Source organism: Zootoca vivipara, chromosome 9 (assembly GCF_963506605.1).
Source record: "Zootoca vivipara chromosome 9, rZooViv1.1, whole genome shotgun sequence".
Classification (NCBI taxonomy): Eukaryota; Metazoa; Chordata; class Lepidosauria; order Squamata; family Lacertidae; genus Zootoca; species Zootoca vivipara.
Window position 1 is genome coordinate 35,666,508 of NC_083284.1, and position 22,517 is coordinate 35,689,024.

General features: G+C 40.7%; 1 protein-coding gene across 1 annotated transcript in view; it reads right to left on the bottom strand.

Moving 5' to 3' along the window:
* Positions 1 to 22,517, bottom strand: part of TBC1D9 (TBC1 domain family member 9) — a 51,558-nt gene that overhangs the window by 25,044 nt on the left and 3,997 nt on the right. The window contains exons 2-6 of the mRNA XM_035111690.2: positions 9,755 to 9,865; positions 6,048 to 6,166; positions 4,444 to 4,672; positions 1,901 to 2,162; positions 731 to 938 (exon numbers count right to left, since the gene is read on the bottom strand). Of these exons, the coding sequence (XP_034967581.2) occupies positions 731 to 938; positions 1,901 to 2,162; positions 4,444 to 4,672; positions 6,048 to 6,166; positions 9,755 to 9,865 (929 nt within the window). The remainder of the gene's footprint in view (positions 1 to 730; positions 939 to 1,900; positions 2,163 to 4,443; positions 4,673 to 6,047; positions 6,167 to 9,754; positions 9,866 to 22,517) is intronic.

Consider the following 22,517-nt stretch of genomic DNA (forward strand, 5'->3'; position numbering starts at 1 on the left):
CTAAGGCAGAGACAGTGCCAGTTTGTTGTAAATTATACTAAGCAAGCAATGGAGTGAACTGCTGAGATGCTACCTGGAAGCTAAGAAGCCCGTAAACTTGACTTACATCTATATATATATATAAATGTAAAAATTGTGAAAGTGCGGGCTCCACTTTTCTCTGTAACCGCTTGACAGATCATCCTGAAATTTTGACACAACGATCCAGCCCACTCCCCGAGCATTGTTAGGGGAAAAAAATCCCTCAAATTTCACACCTGGGCAGGTAGAAACCTGTTTTTCCACAAAGTAAAACAGTGCCCTCAAGTGGATTTCCTCCCACAGTACACCCCCTCCCTTCCTGTGAAATCTACACCACACCCACAAACCCCGCCTCCACCACGAGATCCACCACTCACATCCATCCATCCGGCAGAGGTGTTGAAGACCAAACCAACTGAAAACAGGCCTTTTCCAGCAACAAGGCCCAACATTGCCAAGTGGAGGTAGGGGCCTGCCTGGGGGGGATGGGGGGTCGAATAGGGGGCAGGGATACGTGATGGGTCAGAACAGGGGGGGGGAGACACAGGGATGAAACCTGCCCCCTCCACAGTATCTCGCCTCGACTCAGGGGGACTCTGAGGCTCAGGGGGATCTGAAGGGGGGCTATTACCCTCCATTTCACAAACACACAGCAACGTGTGCAGGGCCAGCTAGTGGTATAATAAAAATGGCCGGACTTGATACCCACCTCTCGTAGAGGGATGATGAGGCTGCACAAGTTTTCTTCCTTGCTAGTGAAACAGATGTAATTTGTAGACACAAACATCTGACCCAAGATGTGCATTTTGTTAAATGGAGTCCAGAGGGTACAATCGGTGTGTCCATCTAACTTTTCGTCCTTCGGAAGCCGGAACAAGGCACGGTACCTTTCACTCTTTGCTCTGGCATCAAGATCCCTGAAGTGAGCAGTTCAAAGTTTCGTTGTTCATATTAAAATTCAATGTGCATGCGTTTGTCTTCAACAGATTAGATAAATGTACACTGTAAATTTATTCTGCACAAGCACAAATAAAACACCAGGAAATGATATTCTATGGGAGAAATCTGTCATAGCAGTGCTGATGTTTGTATGCTTCGTTTATATTCATGCTTTCTGACAGCCTTATAAATTACACCACAAAAGTCACTAGCCTGCAATATTTATCTGCTTTTTACTTATAAGAGGACAGCTGGCACTCTTTATTTACCCTTATGACTAAAAAGCAGGCTAATAAAAAATGTTGCAACATAGCAGGTTGGTGGAGGAAGCACAGAGCATTCCCTGCATTCCGTCTACTCCTCCTCCTCATTTATTATGCCAATGCATTTCCATGCAGGATGAAGTTTTGCCTCCCGTGCATATAAACAAAGAGGACTGCCGTTGGATGGAATTCCTGATCCTTCTCTCCACCCCAAGCCCTTTTCTTTTCTATACTGGATGCACAGGAAGAGGCCAGCATGGAAATGTAAGAAGCCACTGGATGAAACCTTCCATTCTTCCTCCAGAAGCCCACTGGTTTTCTTTGCTGGGTGAGCAGGGCTTTCCCCAGCTTCAGTCGAGGAGGTGTTTAAAACACCTGGAAGGTTTTCATCTGGTAACAAAAAGCTTGTAGTGTCAGCACCTGGTATACCTCTTTCTGGGGAGAGCATTCCAAAGTTAGGGTGCCACTGTAGAAAAAGGCCCTTACCTTGTGCACCAGCCCTTAGTCTCCATTTCAAACAGCTTCAGTCTTTACATGCTTAATTATAACTACATTCTACTAAGGTCAAAGGGCCTATAACAGTCCATTGTAGAATGTTGTTGTTTTTACAGGGCTATTATTGTATACAGAGCTTTGAAATACAGGGATATATGGAATATAGCGGCTTTGAAACCTACCGTTTTAGTGCAGATACTTTTTTGGGGGACTTCTTTTTAAGTCTGGGCAATGACCTGTCTTGCTCAAAGCCTTCATTGTCCAAGAGCTGTCTCATGGCTATGTTGGCAAGTTGTTCCATTAGCTTAAAAGTTTCATTGATGTTGAGGAAGACTGAAAAGAAATGCTGACTGGACCTTGTGCTAACTTTGATCACATCAGGTAAAAGCAGAGTCGCATTCTTCTCAAGCTGGGTGATGTCAACCCACCGGATGACTAGCTTGGCTAATGAAAAAAAATCAAGAGTAAGCAGAGAACAAGACCACTCAACACTTTCAAATCAAAAAACCACTGGTGATAAAACAGCAAGCTTTTTAATAACACTATGCACTTATACCATTATCATGTTTTAGGGCTCTACAGTGCATGTTTATGCAGAAGTCAGTTTCACTACTTTCAGTGGGGTTTTTCCATTTTAATTGTGTTTAGGACTGTAGCTTCAGTACAGTGCTGCACTTGGCGCTAGTGGGTCCGTTTTGTCAGAAACACAATACATAATTAAGAATTCTGCCATGCATACTTTCAGTTTCAAATAATCTCATGTTTGTTCTTTTTAGCAAAATTCTACACAACCAATGTTTAGTTTGCAAACAAGCTATAGATGATCAAACAGGATTGTTCAACTAGCTTGTACAACAACCAGCTTTGGTTGGTTCACACATTATTCTAAGCTGAGATCCTTTGAAAATGGAAGTCAATTTAGCAATTCCTCCTTCCAGGGAGGATAAGAGGGAGAGAGCAAGAGCCTGCTGCTTTGTTTGGGCTTGCTGTGCTTCACCTCATATAAAAGTGAACTAGCCCAAACTCAAAGAAGATCAGGCTCTCTACAATTAATAGCCAATATAGTTAAATGGAACCAAGTACAAAAGCATTATAACCACTGAATGCCAGGTTGCTGTGCCCAAGCAACAGGAACTGGCTATCCCATTCATGCCTTGCTTGTAAGCTTCCTGGAGGCATCTGTCTGGACTACAGAAAGAGCAATATGTGCTTATGTTCTCGTATCAGCCAGCTGTCCCTACACACAATGTACACTAGAATGAAACCTCCTTCTAATCAGTCCAGAGTGTTGTAACAGGAAAAACAAGTATGAGACATACAATAACTTAGTACTAGGGCTCCATGCAGTAACTTAATCCACCACAACACCACAACACACTATAGGGCAGGAATGGGGAACCTGAGGCCCTCCAGGTGTGTATGGACTCCAACTCCCATCATCTCTGACCACTGGGCATGCTGTCTGTGGCTGGGAATTTTGAATCGAACAACATGTTAAGTCCACAGGTTCCCCACTGCTGTGAATCTCATGATGGATTCAGGAACTAAGAATGTCTGTAATTATCCTGGCAGTAGGATGTTGATGAGCCGACTGCTAGTCAGGCAACATGCCATTAATCAGATAGCTCTGCAGTTTAAAGCTGTAAACATCTTAGTGACCACACAAATGATGAAGGTTCTGTGCATGTGTGTGTGCCTGAGTTATCATCAACTGCCCTGAGGCAGAAACTAAAATTGTTTATGAACAAACACAATTGTATATGATTTAGCTCTTTTGTCTGTAACCACTGCTTATATATTGCTTCCACTCCTTGACAAATACATCTAGGGTTGCCAGACTCAATAGTGGACAGGACTTCTGTGCCTTTAATTGCCCTGCTCTCTTTTGAGTCTGGAAACCTTAAAGAGAAACCAGGAGACCCTTTGTTGGAAATTAAACAAAGGGTCTGCTGGTTTCTCTTTAAGGTTTCCAGACTCAAAAGAGAGCAGGGCAATTAAAGGCACAGAAGTCCTGTCCACTATTGAGTCTGGCAACCCTAAATACATCACCCAGTGTCTGTTTCTTAAACCCAAGCCATGAAAAATCATTCAAATAAGGATTAGGCACAGCCACTTCAGACCATCAGGCCACTTTCCCCTCTGCTCAACATCCATGAGAATGTGACTGCAGGTTTTCAGAAGGGACACTTTGCCCCCTCGCCATACTTCTTGGGCATCATATATTGCCACCGTAACACCAAGCCTAAAGCCAAAATGTTCCAAGTCTCCACATAAGCGACACTTAAAATGAATGGGCAACTCTAACTAGAAGGATAAATTTAAAAAAATCCTTCCAGTAGCACCTTAGAGACCAACTAAGTTTGTCATAGGTATGAGCTTTCGTGTGCATGCACACTTCTTCAGATACACTGAAACAGAAGTCTAGTGTCCAATTTCAGTGTATCTGAAGAAGTGTGCATGCACACGAAAGCTCATACCAATCAATGACAAACTTAGTTGGTCTCTAAGGTGCTACTGGAAGGATTTTTTTTTTTTGACTACGTCAGACCAACACGGCTACCTACCTGTAACTAGAAGGATAAAACATAGTTTAGTGGTCCATGTGCTATCGCCAGTTCCTGCACTACATGAAGTCCACCAACAATGATTATGTGTATCGTTCTAAACCACCAACTTCAAAACACACACACACAAATTAATAGAAACAGAAGTATCTCATTCATACCTTCCCGTCCCATGAGGAAGGAATAAAAGCAGAGGTGGTTAATGCTGAGATACATCCAGCCCTGACGAGGGACCTTTCCTTTCCAGTAACTGCAGGAGTAGTAATTCACCAGCTTCTCTTCCTCCGGCATCCCAAACAGTTTGTGGAATTTCACTATGGCTTCCTTAAATTTTTCAGTGTCGTCATCCTCCTTGATACCATTAATTTTGTTATATTCTGCAATGATGCCCTGAAGCAGAAGATCACACAGTTTGGCTTCCCCCAAAAAACATATGCGTGCTATGGAGTTGAAAATTCCAACATTTAAAAAAGTAAAAGGTTTGGGGAGAGGAAGAGAACACATTTTCAGTATGCAACCCAACTGGCATAGTACTGTAGTGACATGGGGCTGTAGTCAACTTAGCAGAATGGCAAGATGAGTCTGTATCAGTGTTGGGGAATCCATAGCCATCCAGATATTGTTGGGCAGGAAATCCCATTGGCCCCAGCCAGCATGGCTAATGGTCAGGGATAATGAGAGCAGTAGTGAGAGGTAGATTTAGGAGAGTGCGACCAGTCTGCCCGCACTGGGCACTGAGCCAAGAGGACACCACAATAATGGTGTAAAACAGTAAGCAAGAGATGAGGGGCACCAAATTTTGGCATTGCACAGGGTGCAGCTGGAATTTGAAAGCCCAAAGTCTGCCACTGCTATAGTCCAGCAATTTCTGCAAGGCTGCACCCCTGATCCGTATGTTCAATTGCAGTTATTTCAGCTGTTGTTGGACTAAAACTCTCATCAGGCCAGTGGTGAGGGGTGATGGCAGTCCAAGAAAGTCTGGGGGCCCAAGGCTGGGAAAGGTTGTTCTATTGCCTTCAGAAATCACAGGATGCACATAAATCACACTAACAATTTCCAGAGGAGTGGCCATGCTAGTTTGTTGCAGCAAAAACAGTAACTCTTGTGGCATATTAAAGACAAACAAAAGGTTTATGTCATTTCAGCTGTGTTGTCGTGTTATCGATTTTAGCCTTTAAGATATCACAAGACTCTTTGCTATTCTAAGTTACCAAAGCAACATAGAGGAGAGTGCTGCAAGACAAAGCCTTGATTGTTAAATCTAACCTACACAGGGGCATCTCAAGAGATTAGATCTTGGCCATATGGATTTCCCAAACTACCAAACAAACTAGATATTCTCTGCCAAAAAGGACCCAGCCTTACTCCCTCTCAAACAATAGCTGCATGGTAAACCTGTTTTGGTAAACTGATTGCAAAAGTTTTTTTTTAAAAAAATATATATATATGATGTGTTGATGGGGAGGTGTTCTGCTGTTACAAGATGAAAATTCAGAAATTCCACATAGCTAGCATAAGTCTCTTGCCAAACCTGAAGATAGTTATGTGATCTCACCCTTATCTATGCAACTTGATAATACCAATGTGTCTGTTTACACTGATGCCTGCTTCCTCAAACTAGATAATGAAGCTCACTGGAATCTGCACTTACCAAAACAGAGAAGTACACAAACCAGCAAATCAAGTACAAAGGAGAAGCTTGCATAATAGTTTTTTCATGGTCATGAGGATAATTAACTGTGCTGACAATATATATATACACTACCTGTATTTTTCCTTTGACAAATGTATTTATGTCATTTTCATTTTCAAAGATTGAAAGAGTTTGTAGTAAATTCTGTTCAAGCCATTCCCAGTGCTCAGTTATTTCCTTCCTTGAACAACCTAAGACAAGAACAGGATAAATTGCTAGATTATGTCTGTAATTTGTTCATCATAAAGCAAAAATAAATAAATATATTTACGGATAGGAGTGCTACAGTATGTTTATTGAAAAAAACAAAACAAAACAAAAAACCCGGCAAAGAGAATTCTGTGCATTTTAAAGCAAACCAACACAGAAGAGTAATTTAATTCAACAGAACACCATGACCCTCTTCAGTTGTAACAAGAAGCCATGGTATCCTGCCATGTGAACATGACATAGTTCTTAGGGGAGCGGGTGGCGCTGTGGTCTAAACCACTGAGCCTCTTGGGTTTGCTGATCAGAAGGTCGGTGGTTTGAATCTGTGCAACGGGGTGAGCTCCCATTGCTCTGTCCCAGCTCCTGCCAATCTAGCAGTTTGAAAGCACACCAGTGCAAGTAGATAAATAAGGTACAGCTTGGGCAGGAAGGTAAATGGCATTTCCGTGCGCTCTGGCTTCTGTCATGCCGCAACCCCATAGTCGCCTTTGACTGGACTTAACAGTCCATTCCCTCCCCTCCCTAGCATGCCTCTTTGGAAGAAATCACAAGTTTTCACTTCCCATCTTAAACAAACCACAGTTCCTCATGATGTCTGAACTTGAGGATGTGTGGTTTGCCTATACTTTCCAAACAAGCCAGGAACTGAAACCATAGTGTGATCCTGGCTTGTTCTTACTACTCATAGTTTAAAACAAACCACAGTTATATGAACTTGGAAAACATGGGGAACTGTGGTTTGTTTGAAACAGGAAGTGAAAGTTTGTGAGTTTCTTTCCAGGGGCATGAAAGTGTAGGAGAGATGAGAGCGGCATTCAGGGGCCAAATGATCTTAACAACTGGGCCTACATGATCTGTGGACTGAATAGACTTTACTAGACTGGCAGTTTTCTGCAAATTAATTTTTCTGCTTATCCTTGAGTTTTCTCCTAGAATGGTAACAATTTAGAGTCACTTCTAAATGGCATTATAGAAAGTTAGAACATTATTGCTGAAGTAACTTGGCAGCACTGTCTCTTCCCCTTGACCCAAAAGTAGAAACAAGGACAGACCTCTAAGTTCTCTCTTCTAGTTTTGGAAATAATTGCCCTGCAAATACTTTCTGTAAATAGGGTACAATTCAATCAGATACCTTTAAGTGTGCAAAACTCAGTCTTGCATTTAAGTACTTGCCTGGTAGGTCTAGCAGACAATGAATTTCATGCAGGTGAGTGTTCCATCCCTTGTTTAATTTAACCAAGGGTCATGCCAGAAATCAGCATCCCCATCCTCTGTGTCCAAGGAAAAATACAGTGTACTGCTAGGGGAGGGAGAAAGCTCATAGTCCATCCTCTGCTAGCCCCACAAAGGCTAAAATAATTTGTACTTAATAAGAAGGTGGGCTTAACTACCTCCTATTATAATCAATGGGATTTAAGTGATTCATGTCAGCAGAATTATGCCCATAGATTACAATGAATGAATAAAAGTTATACAGTACATATTATATAAATCACTACAACAGTGCCAGGAAGGCATAGGTATGTGCAAATCAATTATTTCCTAGCCACAAAATTAGAAAGCTAACACAGTAGTGAAATGATTTCCTGGGAATTGCAAGCATAAGCTTATCTCCAACACAGCTCGGCTGATGAGGAATGAGATCATTCTCTGCAGCTTCCAGGGAGGCCTGGCATTTCTGCTCTGCCTTTTCAACACAAATCATTTCTGAGAGCCTACATAATTTAAACAGCGGCAGCAAAGGCCCATATGTGATCATCATGTTGGGCTTTGCTTGCAATTACTGCATGAAAATGTATTGTTATAACTCCGGATGTGGCTTTAAAGACCAAGTTATTCTTTCCATAGCTTTTTACACACCTACAAAAGAGCCATAACACAACATATAGGTAATGCACTTAAAATCGCCAGAGAGATGCAAAATGATGATGTCTTGCCTCCTGTGGAGCAATAAAATGCACAGTTACCAGGCCATTACCATCGCAGTATCTGTTCTGCAGTCATTGTCTGAATTATTTTTTATATATGGATTATTATAGCTGAGGTTACTATTCACAATTTCTAAATATGGATACAATGTCTTCCGACTTCAAAACTTTTTGTTGTTTCTATTGTTGTTCTTGCTTGTTATTCTCAGGAATTTGATTTATTCTGAAACAGGAATGTATTTTTTTTTCATAAAAGAAAAACACTAATATTTCTCAGCTTTGTTCCCTTCTTTCCACTAGCAATTCTGTTACTAGAAAAACAATCGGGGCACTCAAATATATTTTCATAAAAGGAGTGTAAGAGACACATTATCTAATGAAAAGTGTGGCCCACCTGTACCTGCACACAGGGGGCGTAGGAAGGGGGGCGGTGGGGGCAGTCCGCTCCAGGTGTCATCCCTGAGGGGGGGTGACAAAATCCCCCCTAGGTAGATCACTGCCCTGCCCCCCTGGGCGCCGATCGCCACACTGATGGCCCCCAATGGGAGCCGATCGCCATGCCAGTCACCCCAATGGGTGCCGATCGTTACTGCAACAATGTCAAAATAGCTAATACTAGCCGGTGTTTATTACCCTTGTCATAGTTAATGCTTACAAGGAAAGGGAGGGGAAAATCCACATAAGAGAGGAAATGTGGGAACAGTATCTGTACACACCTTGGTATCCTGTTCTTAAGTGTCTAAAGAGTTTGACAGTATTACATCTACAACAGACCTCAGCCATTGCTCAATATAATCTCCCTAGATTACAACAGGCTACAACACAACACAATGGGTTGGATCCAGACTCAGTCGTGCTTTGAGCACACTCATACAAATCAATGGGGTTTAGTCACAACTAATTTGAACCCACTGCTTTCAATTGGTCTAATCTAAGCATGAGTAAATCTGAATAAAATCCAGTAGCAGCAATGTCATATTATAAACAAATGCTTGATAGGATCAATCGTCCGGTCTGATAGTTACAGAAGATTAAATGGAGAATAACTTGTTAGCATTTCAGAGCCTGGATCTCATAAATGACCTGCTACTCAAGTACAGGCATCCCCAAACTGCGGCCCTCCAGATGTTTTGGCCTACAACTCCCACGATCCCTAGCTAACAGGACCAGTGGTCAGGGATGATGGGAATTGTAGTCCAGAACATCTGGAGGGTCGAAGTTTGGGGATGCCTTCTCAAGTACGATGTCATCACACGGTACAGGCAACCCCCTCATTTACACACCTTCCACTCACACAAGACGTTTATGTGGGTCACCGCAAAATAAATAAATAAATTGGCCTTCCTTCAGGGCTCCAATCAAGAGAAGTTTTGGGACACGCCAGGTAGCGGCCCTTAGCGATTTCTAGGCGGCAGCCCCAGCAGCACACATGAGTCTCTCTCTCTCTCCTCCCTGCGCACTCTCCCTATTAAAGTGGGGTGTCCCCCACTTTATATCATTTCACTTATTCATGTGGGGTCCCCATGTAAGTGAGGGGACACCCGTCATCAAGACAGTATACAATTCAGTACTCCTATGAGCTACATGGAACATCCAGTCCTCTAAGAGACTGGTAATTTTAGCCACTGTTAAAATACTTACCACAGGCAATAGTCCAGTATATCATAGAGTCTGGAGCCTGGTATAGAATTCGATATGGTGCTACCCTTGCACTTGAATCCAGCACAACATCAAGAGTTCCCACAAGAAGACCTAGGGAGGGGGGAAGGAATTCAGTGGTGAACAGTACTGCTGTCTTGAGGTAGACATGGAAACATGAACTTAACAGAACATTCCAGCCCAGAATTTTTTAAATAAAAAAAAACAGATAAGAAAGATATATTTTATATCTGAGAGCCTGAAGATACAGTGACTAGATTGTCAGGTTTAGATTGGGTGATGTGAAACTAAAGTGCTAATCTGAGAAATTTGAAAGAGACAAAAGTAACAAATGAATCAACATGAAAGGCAAGTTTAAATAGGTAAACCAGGTCACTGACTGAACGAACTCTTCTCCTAGAGCTTAAACAAGTGCTTAACTTGCCTCTTCTATTCACCATTCTTTAGATCCACCCTACTGAGTAGTAAAAATGAACTTTACTGGCTGGCTCTTTGTTTGATCTGTCATAATTTTATCCAGTCTTCACAAAACCTTTCGGGCCATGCACAATCTGAATGGTTAACTAGTCACAGGTCATTTCTCAGCCTTCTAATTTGGGATATAGCCATGCCTCGCCACATCCTGGTTCACATTTGGGATTTTCCTTATAGTTCAAAATAATGTTTTTAAACACTGCCACCAACACAGAGACATAGCCGCATTCCAGTTACTACAGAGTGCAAACCAGCATTAGAAATTTCTCCACGTAATTAAAATGAAACATTTAGTAGGCACTCGGTTGATCTCTCTCCTCTGGAAATGCATCTGTTCATAGTCTGTTGGCCAGGAGTAAGTAATCTCTCCACTCCTCTATTCATACCCATTAGCCTTCTACCCCCCCTTTTGTTTTTAGTCTCAGTCAATAAGAGGGAGGTGTAGCCTGTGCGGCGTTAACATATTGAACTACACTCTGTTCGTATAAGAGCAGTGTGTAATAAATAATTGAGCATAATTTGAGACATTGACCTTGCTTGTCCCTTCTTCGGCCTTTGTTGTGCATGAAGAAAATGCTTCAGTGAGCACTTTCCCAAACATTTTCTTGTCAAGCTGAAAATGTATTCAAGAACCACCTCTTCCTCTGATGCATATTCTCTGCAGAGCAATTGGCATCAGAGGCAGCCTTAGCACAGTTGGCCACAGGACAAAGGAGGGACGTTTCAACTCAGGACTGTCTGAGACCTTTGCAATGCACCTTTGTAGACAAAAGGAGGGACGTTTCAACTCAGGACTGTCTGAGACCTTTGCAATGCACCTTTGTAGACATCGTCCTGGAAGAGGAAGGAGCAGCAGGTGCGACAGCTATCTGACACGCCACAACAAGGAATACCATTTTAGGGGATGAAACTTAATTATTGCAAATTTCTTCCATGAGAGGGTCTTAAAAATGTGGGTTTCTTTTGGTGTGATAAATTCAGATCTGCCTCTGTTTCAAGACCTCCACCACCTATTTCCAGCACCCTAATTTACTTGGATAATACAAAAATATTTTACATCCCCCTAAATATTTTACTCCCCCCCCGCAGTGATGACTGGTTCACCTTTATGAACGAAACATACCTTACCATGAAATATGTCTGATTACATGGATCCAACACATGTAAACGTACAACATCAGAGATTTAATATACTAGCTTCAACTGGAAATACACAATTTACTCCAAACACTACTTTATTGGTGCTTAGGTAAACACATTTAAAGTTTTGAAAACCATTATCATGTGCAGTTGCATGCTAGGAACAGTCAGGTTTCTCTGTTCATCATATGGCACCATTGCAAGGCATCACAGTTAACATGGAATTCTTGGCATAGTCCAGGGCAATGCATAACTTACAGGGGAACTGATGAAAGTTCAAAACTGAATGAGGTTTTTAAAACAGCATTATTTCATGATTTGAGTACAATAGTTTGCAAACTTTCTTATTTTGAGGAAAACTGGTTGTGGATCACAGAAGTTTGATACTGTATTCCCTCATTTTTGTCATATTTAGACTTTGACTGAAGAACTATTCAGCTACATATATTGCTACATTCAAGAGTCATATCCAATCATATACTGTACAGTACTGTATTATGCTTCCTGGAAAACTGGTCATACTTGCCACCATCATGTGTCAGCTTTGGAGTCAAGTCTTTGTCAGACACCCACCGATAATTCATAGGTCAGTAGAACAGCAGCAGCAACAACAAAATCCATAATGGTTTATGTTGTGGTTCTTATGACTTTTACTCAAGTGACTTTAATCTAGGGGTTCCCTGTTTCTTTCAACCAAGGCTACTGTAGCCTGGCAAACCCAAAGCACATGTACAGTTATGTGCTAGTGATGCATAGATCCCTTTGCATGTGGATATGGGATCTCGTCACCTTGAGAGACACTAAACCTCAAGAGTCGTACGGCATTACCATTCTAAAGACTTGCTGCAGTTGCAACACAGCTCAATATTTAGATGTTCATAAGTTGCATAACAGCTTAGTAGAGGGACATAAGAATGTTGTTGTTGTTGTTGTTGTTGTTGCTGCTGCTGCTGCTGCTGCTGTTATTCAGATAAGCATTCAAGGAAATGCTTTTAATAAAATACTGTATAGAATAGCCATAATATATCTAAATATGCCTGATGCATGCTGAGATGCAAATGTGGGACATTTGCCCACATTTGGTGGGAATAGCCTCAGGTTTAAAAATTGAAAAGATTACAGAGAGTACAGGGAGTAAGATATTTCTGGATATTTGATTCAGTTAAAACCTCATGTTGTGCTGTTGGGAGCAATAAAAGGTCAACTCAGGAAGGAACATATAGCATGAGTGAGTCATGCCCATATTAACTACAGCATATATGCTTCTGGCAAAAGCATGGGAAATAGATATGTTGTCATCTCCAGACCAATGGAAAGGGAAGATATGGAGCTGTACTCTACTGAATAAGATTACCTCTTATAAACACTGGTGGGAAAGAAGAAATATAGCATCAGAGACTTTCCAGAACATGTGGACACTTAAAAAAAATTAAGAAGAGATATATTCCATTCTATTGAACTGCCTGAGATGGGAAGCAGGGTTCAGCTTTGCAAAAAGACCAGCTCCACCAGCCATCATCTGCCCCTGAGCTACAATTTAGGAATTGGCACCCGAGTTTGCTTTTTCCCTCTTCCTTCCCTGTCCCTTACTTCTTGCGTGCTGTGTTTTTTAGATTGAAAGCATGTGGGCAGGGACTGTCTTGCTTTCATTTATTATATGTAAGCCACACTGGGAGCCTTTTTAGCTAAGGAGTAGGGAACAACAGACCGACGGACGAAGCAACTTAGCAACTACAGCCATACTGACCATTTTACGCAGGAACTGAGAAACTGCATAGGATGCAAGTATGAAAATGTGCATGCACTGTTTCTTTCTTATCTTAATGACTTGCAGACTTAATTATTCTTTTGAACTATCAGCCCCCCAACCCACAACAAACACAATTTTTTAAAAAGACTCCCATTGCAACAGTGATTCCACCAGAGAAGTGCTTCGAAGGCTACAGATGCTACAATTCCATGCAATAAGGTTAATCACAACTGGGAACTTTAATAATGAGGATGCAACTTTTAGCTTGCTGGTAACCTTCTCAAGTAACAGCTCTCCAAAGAGACAATGCTCTAGCACGCTGTAATTAGGTACGAACTGCATTGAATACTAGCCAAATTCCAAAAGTGAAGATTTATTTATTAACAGCCTGATCCGCCACCCAACTGTTTCCTTTCACACTGAGAATGAAAGCAAGGCTTGGACTACAAATCTGCTATTAGCAGTCATCTTGAGCAAATGCTCCTTATAATAACTATCTAGACTTTAGAGAAAGCTATCAAGACTTGAGCCTTTAAATATTACATCATACTTCTTTCCCAAGGGTCACTTTAACAATATTTAACAGAAACAACTGCTTTCTCTCTCCCTGGGATAGGAATACTTCATGTTGCGCAATTTAATTTTATTTCTTTAACCAGAGCCCTGGCATCTACTAGCACAGGCTTCCCCAAACTAAGGCCTGTGGGCCGGATGTGACCCGCGATGCTCTTTTATGCAGCCCCCAGCAACCCCCACCGCCTGCCGCTGCTGCCCGCTCTTAATGACAGGGCGTGGCATGGCTGCCCACTTCCGGGTGGCTGGAGCGTCAGAAACAGCTTGTGCCCATGCGCAAGCGTAATTTCCGGCGCACTTCCGGGTTGTTGGAGGCCCATGCGCACAAGCTATTTCCGGCGCTCCTCCAACCCAGAAGTGCGCTGGAAACAGCGTGTGCGCACGCGTATGGGTGCGCGCACTCCCACATGCTCCCTTGCCCTCCGGCCCGCCGCACGATTGGCACAGCGGGCGGCGGGCACTGGCCCAAAGCTGGGTACGTTTGGGGACCCCTGTCCTAGCAGAGTAAACTACAAAATGGCAGCTGAGAGGCAGGAATAGAAACAGCAAGACATTGGCAACTCAAGGACAGACACAGCTGCATCCCATGAACCATACTCACTAAATTCAATGAACATTACTCACAAATCAGTGTGTATAAGATTGGAGTAGGCATTTTCAGGAGACCAGACTTTTCTCCCAGTCATATACATGTTTACTACTACCAACTAATGCCTTTACTTTTTCAAATTTAAACAAGGGAGTTAGTAGTTTATAACACAATCGTGTGATTTTAGGTACTAAACCTGTTTTGTTTTGTTTTTCATTTATTGCTGAAATAGTGGCAGGCATTTGCCCTCAGCTGCAATCAAGACTCTGGGGAATGAGAAAATCTGTCAGAAAGTCACTCCCCTCCAGCAATGGATTAAAAATATCAGCTCTCTCAGTTTTTAACCTGTTTGTAGGTTTGTCATGACTATTTTTTTTTTAAGATGCTTGATTAATACAGCTTGGCTTGAGTTATATTCTCTACACTCTAAAGGTAAAATTGTTCCCAACTGTCTCATTTAACTTTTGAAGAAAGAAAACATCTGCAGCAGATCCATCCACTCCTCTCAGTGCTTGTTCCCCACCCCAAAATAGCAAAAAGTGAAAGCTTTGAAGAGACTGAATACAGCTTTCTCTTTCACAAAACACCTGAAGCATAAAACTATTCATTGTAAGCGAAATCTGAATCTGCAAAAAGGGCTGTAAATCATCACAAGTTCCATGCCATCATGCAAAACATAACTAGAAATCATAGGAAATGTATAGTAAATTTTCCTTCCCGTCCCAAGAAAAATGCCCATTTTACAGATGAGACTACCCCAGGGGTCATCAGTGAGTCAATGGGGGGGGGGGAGAGAACTCATGGCATATGCAAAACATAAAAAATAAGAGAAGTGAGCTAAGACAAAGACTCTGTGTTCACATATGCAGGATAATTAATCCCCTTTTATAGCCTGGCCATCTGGAGGTTGAGAGAGAACAACAAAACCCAGTGCATCTCTTTCTCTACTTAAAATGCCATTTAATAAGAAATATCAGTGGAAAACCTATTTGTGGACTGTACCACTTTTTAAAATGCTCTTCCATAAATAATAATTATCAATAATCAGAAGACAAATCCCTGCACATAGAAGCTAGCTTGTAGTGGGAAGAGGCTAGAGCCATTACTTCCAGCATTTAGGGCAGGGTGGTTCAATACTTGGCACAAAAGCCACATGTAGCCCCCAAGGCCCTTTTTAGCAGCCCTTGGCAACATTTGAAACTATGCGAATTTGAATTTGAAAATACGCAAACTATGATGAGCCTCAGAGAACCTGAAAGTCCTGACAGATAGGTTTTCAAACACGAAAGCACAGAACAAAAAAATATGCATACCCAACATTCTGAGATGGTCCTCTGAGTGCTTTGCATCACGCGGTCTGCAAGTGAGCCCCTTGCACCTAATGCACTCATTTAGCATTCTGAGAAGATCAGCTTTCATTGTAAAAAGTAATTTTCTAGCTTTTGTGGTTGCAATCTGATCTCGGTACATAATGGGGGTGGGGAGGGAATCTGATGTAATTCACTGTATTTGATAAGTTGCCCACCCTGTCTTATAGGAACATGCTTAGTGAACATGTCCACTGATATAGGGCTTCGTGGGAAGGCAAAGCAACATTGTGGTGAACTTGGCTATCTGCCCAGGAATGTAAAATCCCAGTGCATAAGATTCTTTTAAAGTGCCTTGATCAGCTGTAGGGGAGGGGGAGCCTGGGTGAAGACCAAGGCTAAATACACACCCCATACAAAGAATCCTAGAAACTGTAGTTTACCTTTCACAGACATACTATTCCCAGCACCCTTAACAAACTACAGTTCCCAGGATTCTTTGCTGGGGGTGTGTGCTTTATATGTATGGTGTGTACTCAACTAATGTGAGTAATCACATCACTGGCTGAGCACATTCACTCATCCGGAAGCAAGAGCTCAGCAAACTCTCTTATACTTGAATGATCCTCTATCAAAGAAGCAAAACATCCCAAGTGAGAATCAACAACCTGGAAGCAGACTGGGAAGTATCTCATATTGCATATGAAAACCATAAGCAGTTTTGTTGGTCCATTGGGGCAGAGAATTCAAAAGCCACAGTAGGCAGCTTGAACAAGTTTGCAAATACTCCAGGATGCAAACAAAATATCTTAATTGCAGCTGCAGGGTCTTTTGTTTGTTTTTAACAAACAAAAGACCCTGCAGCTGCAATTAAGATATAATCTCTGACCAAGAACTCTAGAAAAATTGTGGAGTTAGTGCGAATCTTCTCCCCAACTCCCATGTTGTCCATTAGTGCATTTGAACAAGAAGTAATCAGCAGGGAAATTAGGGCCTGACTCAAGACTATTCAGCATGCTGGCACTTTGAGCATGCCAGTCTCTTACAACTGCAGGATATTCACTGGAAAGGAGCACAGCCAGGAAATAGCAGTACAGAGCTAAGCCTAAGAACAGCTGCAAATGACTGCCAAAAAAGTTGCCAAGTGTTCTTCACCTATTGATTCCTGCTGTTTGGAACAGATAACCCTTTGGGTCCCTTCCAACTCTAGAGTTCTATAGATTTCTATCTACTGGGAGGAAAGGACAGATGTCCTTAATAACATTGAAAGTTATAAATGCAGGAGGGAAGAAAGAATTATTCAGCAGCATCTTGGACTGGTTATTTTAGATGTGGTTGGGAAAAAGAGAAAATAACAACACCAGAAAAAGTTCTGCTGGATCAGACCAAAGGCCTGTTTAGTCTCGCATCCTTGTACCCCCAGTATTCAACCAGAGGTCTGAGGGATGCTCGCAAGCAGGACATGAGCATAACAGCACCATCCCCATTTGAATCCCCTAGCAACCGGTATTCGGAGACACACTGCCCCAAATACAGCAGTACGGAATCTTCTAGTTAATTATGTTCGCTTATACACTCTTAAGTACTCCCCAGGCTTTTATTCATGCTCATGCCTGTAAGTAGAAAAAGCAACACCTAGGTAACCAGTGAAGTTGCTCCCAACAATGGATTTGGGGGTGGACACGGAGAAGAAGAGTCCGAAGGAGTTTCACTGATTCGTCGGAGGGAATTCTGAAAGTAGCCTAAAGAAGTTGCTGCCATTTCTTAATATTAATTCGTTAGTCTCTTTTTACTAAGTGACTTAACCAGAGAAAAATACCACAAATAAAAACAATTAAAATCAGAAAATGTAAAACAATCAATACAAAAATGCATTAAATGCTCATCCAGGCTGGTGCTGCTTGCATGTTCAATGTAGCTGAAGTCCACACCTGACATTTGACACATTTAAACAGGGTGACTAAGAGGAGACTTAACAACAAAGATTTACTTCTGTATACTAAAAACAGCAGTTTCTCATGCCTTAAGAGTTGCCCCAACAGAACAGCAACCTCCAGGTAGAAAACCAGTCAGTTCTAAACCCAACAAGTCCCATATTACAGGAATATCTTGCTGAAATCAAACCGAGGCGATTAGGCAATTCTGTCCAGCACCAACGGTTATTTTTGGAGCACTTTCAAAACTCTGTGGCTCCATTCAATATGCATATTTTATATGCAGATAATGAACTATATTTGCATGAAACCTTTCTGCTGCCAGGTCATGCCTGCTGCTGCTGCTAAACATGTCCTCACTTGCCTATCAACATATTTTGATTGTTTTATTTTTCATTTCCGCAATTTGTTCCTGACAGATTGGCAAATTCACCAAGTATTCCATCAAGGGAAAATGACAAAGGACCATGAGATTTTTCAATGATATAAATGAGCTCTTCTTCTTTGTCTTATACAGAACCAGTACACTGTCCTGGCTCTCACCCTTGGATGAAGAACTCAGACTCTATGCTTTGGAAATCCCCAAATTATTAATGAAATTAGCACATGGTCTCAGCATCAACTCAGAGTACAGGTTACATAGCTCAAAATGTACATTGACAAGGGCTAGGATACATGGCTAGGCATAAGCAAAGACTTGACACATTCTTCCTGCTCTCCTTTTAAAGCAGTGGGATTTAAGAATTTTCTGAGCCCATCAGATATGCTATTATTGCATTTTCAAACTTTTCACCAACTCTCTTTTAGCACAGGGAGATTGAAATCTATTCCACACCAAGGAATCTTATGCATCAAGAAAACTAAAAAGAAGTAGACAAACAAATCACAACAGCTGTTTCCTTTTGGCTGTATTATGGTTGCTAATTTTCCCTTCATTTCACAAGACAAGCCATATGGTCAATAGGCTTACTCATTTAAATAGTAATAATAACAACAGGAAGAGTCATCCATATGACTTAGTGTCAAAAATCTACAATTGTTGATGGCATGAGGAAAAAATACAGTAGGTATAACAAGGAAATTCCTGGATGCCAAGATCTGAGTTGGGGCAAGTGCTCTTTGGTGAGAAAATACTGAACAGAGATTTAAAATCACAAAATATACAGCAAAGTAAAATGTGGAAATATAGGCTGTTAGATACTTTTTTTAATATGCCCTTATAAATTCCAAAACTTCCCTCTTCCTTTAGCATAAAAGACCACACATTTGGTAATAAAAAAGATAAGTAATACCTACTTTGTAAAATGGATAACTCTCCTGAAATATCCCACTGCTGAAAAACATAATTTATTACCTGAATGCAGCCCCTCAAATCTATGGATAAAATGTTGGTGTTGCAAGGATGTGAAAGCCAACACTATCTGATTTTTGAAAGCAAATGCTGCACTATGTCTTATTTAACATTTTCTGCACAATATTTTTAGCACAAGCATCCTTACAATACCATTATGCCTAGTTAAACAACTGAGGCCAAGAAAGAGTAACTTGTTCAAGGCCACCTAGGCAAATTATTAATAATAATAATAATAATTTTTGTTTTTGTACCCTGCCCATCTGACTGGGTTTGTCCCAGCCACTCTGAGTGGCTTCCAACAGAATATGCCAAAACACATCAGAACATCATACATTAAAATCTTTCCATGGTAAATGTTACTATGAAGGCAACAGTAACATTTCTATACATGTGAATTCTGCAAAGATGCTGATGAAAACTTCCTTTGTTAATCTATCCTTCTTCACAGCGATGATCAAAAGTAGTAAACCCTCACTCTACAAAGATACTGCTGTATTGCACAAATTAAAAGTCAATTAAAAACAAGGAGATTGCAAAGTGCAATGAATTCAAAACATTTTCACAATACCATGATTAATCGACTTTTAGCCATTCATTTAACCCAGAACTAAGCAAATAATTCAAGCCAAGTACTTATGGCACTAAAATTGAACATGTCATTACTATAGCTCCTGTTCATGATTTTGTTACTATTGAAACATTAAACAAAGTTTTTTATCTTCGTCAGTTTGGTTCCTAATAACCCTATAAAGTAGATACCATTGTGTCTATTTTCTCTAATTTAGTTGATCTGGTGTTCCAAACATGCCCTTAAAATACTAAATATAGTACCAATTTGCCTGAAGATTTAATGAGTTTCCATTTACTCCCTACACAATTTTTTAAAGATTCAAGAAAAGGTAACTTCAATGACTTACAAGAAAAGTTTCATAAAATTTCACAAATGATATTGAGTTTCAAATGTTTACAAAATCATATGAAGAAAATAATTTGTGGTAAGATATATGAAATTAGGTTACCATGAAGGATGCACTACTGCTTTATTTTAAACTTCACAAAACAGTAATTAGGCTATTGGGTGAAAAGGTAAGAATGTACTAAAAAATGGTTCCCCCCCCCCCATTTCAGTAGATTTATGAAGCCAGTAGCTTCAGTGACCTTGGGATGAAAGTACTTAACATCATTTTCTGATCTGAGGATGAGGGCAGGATGCATTTAAAGGAGCAGACCGTTTTTGCACATTGGCAACTTAAGAGTTTGTGGGTATATACTTTTTGGCTAATATGGGGACAAGAAGGTTCAAAATAACTGAAAGAGTGCAAAAACATAAATGAAATTACGTATGGAAGTTTCATGAATTTCTCTCTCTTTCTTAGAGTCCACTTGTGGATAAAATGTTTATGGAGCCCCGAATTCTGGTTCATCTTTTGCAGATTTTAATTTCCCTGATATACAGCACAATTCTATAGTGTCTACTCAACACTATCCCATTCAGTTTAATGGGGTTTACTCCATGGAAACTAGATATAGGTGTGCAGACTACACCTACAATTCTATATGTACTTACGTGGGAATAAGTCTCATGAACTCTTCCCTACTTCAGAGAAAACAGTGTTAATTTATTATTTCATCCCATTTGTTAATTGCTTCCAATGAAACATCTTGAAGTGATTTAACAATGAATACATATATAAAACTACAAATCAATTAAAATATTTTTATTGCTACATCTTTTTAAAGACATGTATATGACTGAACTACATTGATGTAATATCCCAAGGGCCCAGTTTCTTACCAATCATTATTAGCTGCTATAACAAAGAGGTAGGCACCTTAAAGACTTAAAGTTTAGCATCAGCACAGAGAATTTGTAGTTTTAATGAATTATGAAATACTTTGTCAATCCCTTAAGAGTTTACTGAGAAAATGTCTCAACTCAGCAAGAAATATTTAGGTGCACTGAGGGGAAAAATAATCATTTCATTAAAGAATTTAACAGCATAATCCTATGCATGCCTTCTCAGAAGTAAGTCCCTTTGAGTTCAATGAAGCTTTTCCCCAAGTTAACAGTACAGATGATTGCAGTCCAAGGCTGTAATTCTGAGTGCAAGTCCCAAAGAATTCTGTGAGCCTTAGAAGTAGATATGCACAGGATTAAGCTGTAAACTCCTTGTATACCAAATATTTCATACTATATGTGAAAATGACATTGTTTTAAAAAAATAGTGCTGGTGATCTATTAATGCCAACCTATCACACTACAAATAAATTGGAACCCTTGGAGAGTTGAGAAAATCAAATGAAAAGATTCTAAGAGCTCTGGCCAGGTAAATGAATAATTTTTAGAAAGTTTTAAGTTGATAATAATAAGACAAATTCCAGCAGCAATCCAGTTTTTAGAAACCCAGGACAAGGCCCTGTTTCGGTTTATTCTTTACCCAGGACAGGGCCTTGTCCTTGATTTCTAAAAACTGGATCACACTAAACTAGTGTCAGTTAGATAAATTGTTTCTATATAATGGTGAGAGAAGACAATTCACACCACAGTTTCTGTGAGCACTTTATTCCCTTGGTAGTCAGCGGATAGCCATCTGCCAGCCACCTAAACAAATGTGTTAGAAAGATGTTTGGCACCATTTCATGAACTTAAAACTACTGTTACATGCCCAGGCTGCAATAAACAGCTCCACAGTCCACACTGCTGTGATCCAACTGCTACCATAAAAACTGTATTTATAAAAATACTCATTCTGTAGAAATGTAACTTGTAAACACAGAGAGAGCATCTCTTGTTTCCCTGAGGTCCAAATGGAAGACGCCACTAAAAACACATTTATGTAGGTATTCTGCAGACTGCACTTGAAAGCAGTTATAGAACCATAAACAATAGCAGAGAGTAAGGCCTGGGAACTAGGAGTGCATGTCAAGTTCTAATGCTAATGTGCAAGGACTCTCATGAGTTGCTTCTTTGAAAGCCAATTGCTGCCATACATGATCTGAAGTGTGCATCGCAAGAAGGAAATGCACAATAGAGCAGAGCACACTTAAAGCATCCATGCTCACCATGGGTGGATACTCATAAATTTGGAAAACCAATTCCATGCTAGTGGAGCACACAGTGATTAATTTAAACTTTCAAGTGTTATGACAGGTTTCAGCACTAAATGACTTAAAAGCAAATTGTGCTGTGCAGCAGAGGCAGCCAACAGGATGCCCTCCAAATGTTGTTGGACTCCAATTTCCATTGGGCACAACCAGCATGGTCCATGATCAGGGATAATGTGAGAAACATCTGAAAGTTTCTCATTCCTCGCCTAGCTTGAATGGAAGTCACTCTTACTAGATATGGATTTTTCTCTATTTTGTTACCCAGTACTGTAACTAGAAATATCTGAGACTGGACCTGGGACCTTTTACATGCAAAGCATGTACTCTGTGATTCCTCCTCCCAACCTAATCCACTGCTTTCATATTTTAATAGGAAATTACATGTAGCTGAACGTGCTCTAGCCAAACCCTTTACATTTGCAAAATCTGTTTAATCTGAAATACTGCTGACTTCCAAGGCCAAATAACCTCTCTCTGGCAAACTGAGTCTTCCTTTAGATCAGGGGTGGCCGACTC